General features: G+C 40.7%; 1 protein-coding gene across 1 annotated transcript; it reads left to right on the top strand.

Annotated features, from left to right (window-relative positions):
* Positions 1 to 469: 469 nt before the first annotated feature.
* On the top strand, positions 470 to 6,993 carry LOC121881559 (basal body-orientation factor 1-like). The gene is made up of 11 exons (XM_042389422.1): positions 470 to 977; positions 1,053 to 1,305; positions 1,392 to 1,457; positions 2,926 to 3,069; positions 3,175 to 3,255; positions 3,478 to 3,548; positions 4,195 to 4,339; positions 4,901 to 5,397; positions 5,608 to 5,712; positions 6,493 to 6,564; positions 6,755 to 6,993. Exons 1-11 carry the CDS (start codon positions 934 to 936, stop codon positions 6,852 to 6,854), a joined length of 1,578 nt encoding a protein of 525 aa, XP_042245356.1. The 5' UTR covers positions 470 to 933; the 3' UTR covers positions 6,855 to 6,993.

The raw sequence follows: 6,993 nt of genomic DNA on the forward strand, positions 1-6,993 counted from the left end.
TTGTATTTATTTTATTTATGTGAACTGGGTAGGCTGTGAAACTGAATTGCCCTTCTGGGATAAATATAGTTGTCTGAATCTGAATTAAACTACTCAAAAAGTTGTTTAAATTGGCTCTACTTCCACAACCAGCTGCAAGATCCAAATGCCGCTTACACCTCAATTCATCTGTAATAATACAATAACATAATATATAATAATTTAAAGCTATAAGTACTTTTACATTTAATGCTTTACAATAATAATAATAATTATTATTATTATTATAACTGTTTTTTATTTATATAGCACTTAATAGCATTCACTCAAAGTTACAAAGTGTTTCACATAGAATCACATAAAAACACAGCAATAAAAGAATAAAAGTGTTAAACATAGTAAAACCCTAAAACAGAATAAAACTAGAAGCCTATATTTGGCTGATTATTGAGGACTTTTACTTGTTTCTGTATTGAGTATTTTTACATTGTGGTATAGCTGCTTTTGGACCTGAATACTCCTACATCTCTTTAGTTGAAAAATGGATTCAAAAATGGATTTCAGACATAAAACTTTAATATTCCACACCAGATTTTCAAACAATACCTTGCCAACAGACCTGCATTAGGCTAATATATCAAATGTACTAGACCATAGACTGTATATAAATTAATATATTGGTATTATTATGTTATTTACAGTCTATGTACTGGACCTAACGTTACCATACGTTGCAAACGGGCCTGTAGCAGAGAAATTTGACCGTTTCCTCGGTTACAGCGTCTCCGTGACAACAACAACAGCAAACAGTCACAGCAGGTGACACAGCAGCTTGCTGCCGTTACCGTTAACGGTAAACCCCCCAGGGTAATTAACCTACCGTACAACTTCTTCTCTTCATAGTAGCACATTGTTGTTACCTTTAGTATTTTAGCCGTTGAGTAGCTCGCAGTGATGCCGAAGAAGAAAGTCGCCAAAGTGAAGAGGGCAAAAGCCGGGTAAGTTGAGTGCGTAACGCTAACTTACTCATTTTATTAGCTACATTGACGTTAAAACTTTCTGTTTTGCTACAGGAAAGGAAAGAAAGAGGGCAAACAGGAGTCGAAAGCGGACAAAGAGTCGGATATCGAGAAAGCAAAGGCCAACGCTGCCCTGTGGGAGCTTAGGTTACAGGTCACCGACCAGTCCCTCGCGCAGTACCGTGAGGCCTGCCGCAAGTTAGCACGCGCCAACGAGGAGCTCACTAACCAACTGTACCGCGCGGAGAAGGACAGCATCGACGTAACTGGTTTTTTGCAGAAACGAGATGCGGCGAAAGAGGAGAAGGTCGGAAAGTAAAGTTAGGCTGTAAGTGTGAATTAGATTCAATTAAATAAGATTGTTTTAACACGCTGTTCATCTATTTTTAACAGATCAATAAGCTGCAAGAAACCCTCAAGAGTCGAGAGGTGCTTGCACGTGAAGAGCGAAACAAACTGGTGAGTTCTTTAAAAAAAACAAAAAAAACAAACAGCCACAAGAAAAATGCAACTCGAGCTTTTGTGTTTCCCACAAAATTTGTACAAGCTAGCATGTTGAGTTTCTTCATAGCAGAATGTTGCTGTGATTTACAGTGCGCAACTTTTAACATGTAACTTAGCATCTCAAAAATGTGCTGCACTGTGTCTAAACAGCTGTCCTCTGTGTAATTATATTTATTATGTAAGAAAACAACAACCAAACAAAGCCACCATAAAACAGAACAACAAACCCTCACATTCCGGGTAACACGGTCTAATGTTATTTTAAACTTTGTCAGTGGGAAAAAGCATAATTTGAAAGTGCTTGGGTAAGGAATAGGCATTCATACTGCTGGTCTTGTTAACCATACCTCGTATGTCATACACATCTCAACTCCAAAATACCAACTTTACTTACATAACATACACCAAAGGAACTTATGTTGAATCCTTATTATTCTCACTGACCTCTGATGCTTATAGCTATGATCCAGCTATGAAACTGAAATGACAAAATTCAAGTGGCTTTACTTGACAAAAAAGCACAAAACCCTTTTCCTTCTTTTGCTAGCAGCTGTTTCTCATCTTCCATCTCTTACTTCATGCTGGTAAAATGGAGTCCAATAAGCTTCTGAGGGAGAAAAACGAGGCATGGTCTAGACCAACATGAAACATCTCTATTTTAGACATGTATGTCACATATGTCCGGTAACGGGGAAAAAAATATTGTCATGTGGTTGACTCAAAAGATGTGACTTTAAGACATGCGGCTTACATCATTCTTCTCATTGCGAGGTGATAAAATGGCTCATCTTGAAAATGGACTTAGCTAATGGAAACTACCCCATCAAAGGCACTCATGAATGCCTGGTTTATGTCTAAGGATTTAGACAGGATGAAACTTCAAGTGCTGATAAACTCAGTCATCCAAATAATTATTCCATAAAGATTTTACCAACTGGAATTACTGCACAGCATGAGGGAAAAGTCAGACGCATGCAACACAATTCCCTTTTAACTTTACACTGGTGGATATTTTGAAGATATCTGAAGAATAACAATTAGGCCTAAAGTTGTAATCTGATGGTTGATAACCCCTCATTTAGTCATCATGTACAAGTTTGTGGGTGCATGTTTTGCTAGTCTCTCGTGACTTTGGTCGCTTTGTCACATCTTTGCTCAGACTGGCTTTTCCACAGTAGCATCTTGAGGTATTTAGACTGACTGATCTGTGCTTAAGTTGGCTAGCAAAAGACACATGGCCTGAGTGAACTTTGGGACAAAAATCTTCTTCCCTAACAGAGACAAGCTGATCTCAGTTATGGGAATTTTGGGGCAACTTACTCTTGTATGTAAATGGGTGGATGCCTTTTTTTCAGTGTCAGCATGCATTTAATGTGTGGAATGTTACATTTTGTGCGTCTAATTATATGATCTGTTTCAACAGGTTGAAGATTACACACTCGAAATCAATGAGATGAAGGAACTGTTCAGAAAGAAATCCAGTGATTTTAACATGATACAGGATGGAATGAAGAAAATTAAAGACTTTCAGAAGAGGAAAGCTCAGATGGAGCAGGAGCTCAGTGATGTGAGGGAAAAAACACAGGATGAAATGTTTCCAATTAAGAATGGTTATGTTGTTTTGTCAGGTTGTGTAAATGGTACCAATAACCATTACTTTTCTATTTTGTAGATTAGAGAAAGCATGGATATTGCTGACAAGGAGCACAGGGAAACCCTAAACAAAATGGAGTACAAATTCTTCAAAGAAAAGGTATCTGCAATTCTTCAAGAGTCACCTAAAATGTTCCTTCTCTGATCAATATGGATGATAATGACTAGTAATGTGGTGAAATCACTGATATAAGTAGTAGATAGATAGTTGTGGAGATCTGCCCCCCTTTTCGTGAACAGATTAGGGAAGATGTTGGTGAAAACACTAGCAGCTGATATTGTCCCAGGTGGAACAGTACAGTAAGTGTAAATGTCCCTGCAGGCTCGCCTGGAGAGGGAAGCTGAGCAAACGATAGCCCTGGTGGTGGAGAAGGCCCACAATGAAGCCATTGTGTGAGTGTGTTTCCACTGTCAATTTACAGTCTAATTTTATTCTTTAAACTGCACCTTCACGTAGTCGGAACACAAAGAAAAAATAATTTAGTCATATAAGTATAGATGTATGTAACTATATATAATTAGAACTAACGTTATTCTCTTGACCGCACTGATTCGTCATGTTCATGATGGTGTATGTCACCTAAGCCAACGATCACATCCTCATCCATCCCAGAACATCTTGAAGGGAGGAGAGTGTATGGCGTGTGCGGAAGACCATAGTTTATTACTTTTGAGGCCGTAGGATGTTCTGTATATTTCGCTGCTGCCATGTTTAGTTTGTTTTTTTTACAGCTCTTAAAACATCAACATTGATTCTGGTGTGGTCCTGCCGGTTTGGTCTTAGAGTCAGTAATTGATTTAATTTTGAACAGACTCGACTTGTCTTAAAAACCAAAGTACACTGATAATTAAATTTTATGTATCAGAACCAAGATACTGAGAGTAAAAATGCATGATATGCTTTACATGGTCCAAGATCCAAATCTCCGCTCATCTTCTCAAAGCCTTTACTGACTTGAATAATAGACAGTCTTAAAAAAAATCATAATTGCAGACAAATTTCTTTGTGGTTCACTTGTTTGTACTGACAACTATTCAGGCAGCTGGACGATGCCTCGCGCTCTGTGTTCAAGGAGAACGTCCGTCTCAATGAAACACTGAAATATCACATAAAGGAGGCAGAGGACCTGCAGAAATTGACGGACTCGTTGGCTCAGGAAAATGCCTCCCTGGCACTGGACAAGGTATGTTTGAACCATAGGACAGCAAACAGCAGTGTTACTATTAGGCACCGGCCGTCCCTGGATAGAAACCATTCATCTCCATATAGTCATTTTCAATCCTTTCAGTTATGAGGAACATACAGTATATTTCAGGTGGTTTTTTCCCCTAGTGTTGTTTACTTGTGCTGACCCTGTGTATTTTGCTTGTGGTCCTGCTCCTAACCCCCACCCCACCCCCCTCCTCCCCTTCTCACTACTACCCAGCTTCTCAGTGGTCAGTGGTTGCGGCGAGTTTCCACTGATGCATGGGTTCAAATTCAGTGGCTTCTCCTTCGCAGGTTTCTGGCACTGGTTCTAGAAGACAAATAAATATTAGGTGCATTAATCTTAACTCTAATGATGACAGTAAGTCAAGGGAGTAAATCTGCCTTGTTGAAGCTTTAGCCAATCACTCAGCAGCACACACTTAAGCACATATCTGTTTATGTTCTACCTTAATATTGGCATGAAAATGAAAGGATTTTCCAGTGTGAGCTTGGTGTCAACCGTTTTACTGCTTTGCTCTTCTGTCTACTCACCCAGAACACATTTGAGATGATGGTAAAGAAGAATGCAGCTCAGATGGAGGCCCAAAAAGAGGAGGTATTTAAACTGAAAGCAAAGGTAGCATCCCTGGAGCAGGCCCTAGCACTAAAAGCTAGGGAATCTAAGCGAGAGGAGGAGGAGAAGGAGAAGACCCTGGTCAGCACCCAGGCTCAGGCCAGCCAGGTAGAGTTGGAGAAGCTTCAGAAAGTACTTGCCATGCGGGAGAGGGAGTTGGGGCACATCAAGCAGCTAGCGAGCACCATTGTGGAGCAGCGCACAGAGCTGGAGCAGTTCTTCCATGAGGCGCTGGCTCAGGTGAAGCAGAAGATCATGGCCAGCAGGCTGCAATACAAAAAGGAGGCACTACAGGCTTATCGCTGGAGGCTAAGAGAGGCCACAGCAGGAAGGCTTAAGTTTCCACCCATCCGTAACTTTCATAATAGCCCCCACAGTACCAACTCTGTCTATTCAGACATGGAGGCGGCTGCAAGGTGGTAGGTCCTCTCCTCATCATTTCCATGACTTGTACTACTGTGTGTGTCTTTGTGATATTTTTAATTCCTCTTGTATTGGCGCCAGGTCACCTGCAACTCATTCAGTGGTCAACAAACCATAACATCAATCATGGTTCACCTTGATACCGCCTGTGTATGTACAACTGTAGTGATTCAGGCTAATTTTGATATCATCCACCTGTTTTGCAGGACGCACCGACCAGGCAGTAAAGTTGAAATTTCAGATCTCACTTGGGAGCAGAAGGAACAAGTGCTTAGGCTTCTCTTTGCTAAAATGAACGGACAAATGGCAAGGTACTAAAACCAGTTAATTGTGTTATTTTTGACTTAGTAAAGAATTTCTGGTTGTTTGTTCATCACTCATTAACTTCATTTTAGATAATACAATTACAATCCACTCGTAATCCCTGAAAATGGACCGAAACTTCAGGATCAATTAACTCTGAAGAACAAAGTGCAGTGACACCAAGCAGTAGTTCAGGCTGAACTTCTGGTGACTCCTCCCTCTTTTTAATGTTTTAAACAGCCATTTTCTCAGCAGAAGAGGATACCATAAAACATCAGTTAGGCTTTAACCAATTTTCTTTTCCATCCAGCTGCTTAAAAAGAATGAAGAAAGAGTCTGGGCACAATAGTAAAAATAGGCCCAGCCACAGAGTCATGTGCTTGGAAACAAACATCTGGTCACGTCGATTTGCTTTCAGCCTATTGGCCCCTCTTCACGTGCCCTAGGAGTTTATTTTGTTCTTTGAACACTTGTGGTCAGAGAGCAGCTGGTAACATGATTTTCAGAAAGGAGTGTGCAGGGGATCTGGATGTATGGAGGTATGGCAGACTAGAGATGTATATTCATGTTAACAGCGGTCTGGCACCTAGTCCAGCAGAATACATAACATTTGGCGACCCAAGCGAGTCAGTTAGCATCATCCAAGTCTATGCGCATTGTGTTGACCCAGAGTAACCTCTCTCCAAGACGGGCTGCAGGCCTGAGTGAATAGACACACCAGTGTGTTAAAACATGGCTTTTCACTACGAGGTTCTGTATTTAACTGCAACTCTGCATCTTCTTGATAGGAACGCCAGTCAACATCTGGTGTTGTCTGCCTCTTCTGAGAAGAAGAACCTTATTGACAGTGATGCTGCCGGGTAAGACACTAAAGGAATGTATGAGCATAAAAGTTGTACCTCATCCTTGCAATTATGAAGCTGCTGCAGATTTATTGGTCCCACATTCCGTGTTTAGCTGAAAAAGCATTGGCTGTGAGAACATGAGTGTCTACATGTGATTTATCAGACAGTTGCATTTTAACGCTGCATAATGATGACTACTTTCCAGAATTAGAGAGGAGCTCTCCCCAGCAACCTTCATCACCCAGGCGCCTGAGTCCTTGCTGCCCTCGAACCCAAACAGTCTGCCAGATATAAACACCACATGACCTCCGTGTGGCCTCTACATTGTACATCGCACTCTGGATTGTTTGCCTCTGCTTTGTACTCTTCACACAGAGTGTCAATTATGTGTGTAGTAGAATACAAGATGTTTGTGTTTACTATAAATGTCTTATGATGCATGTA

The sequence above is a fragment of the Thunnus maccoyii genome, chromosome 16 (assembly GCF_910596095.1).
Source record: "Thunnus maccoyii chromosome 16, fThuMac1.1, whole genome shotgun sequence".
NCBI classification, from domain to species: domain Eukaryota; kingdom Metazoa; phylum Chordata; class Actinopteri; order Scombriformes; family Scombridae; genus Thunnus; species Thunnus maccoyii.

Excerpts from the sequence above, each read along its gene's own strand:
- LOC121881559 (XM_042389422.1), top strand. The coding sequence starts at position 934 with ATGCCGAAGAAGAAAGTCGCCAAAGTGAAGAGGGCAAAAGCCGG. Across the intron at positions 5,713-6,492 it reads ATGAACGGACAAATGGCAAG|GAACGCCAGTCAACATCTGG; the intron begins GTACTAAAACCA and ends TCTTCTTGATAG. Across the intron at positions 6,565-6,754 it reads ATTGACAGTGATGCTGCCGG|AATTAGAGAGGAGCTCTCCC; the intron begins GTAAGACACTAA and ends ACTACTTTCCAG.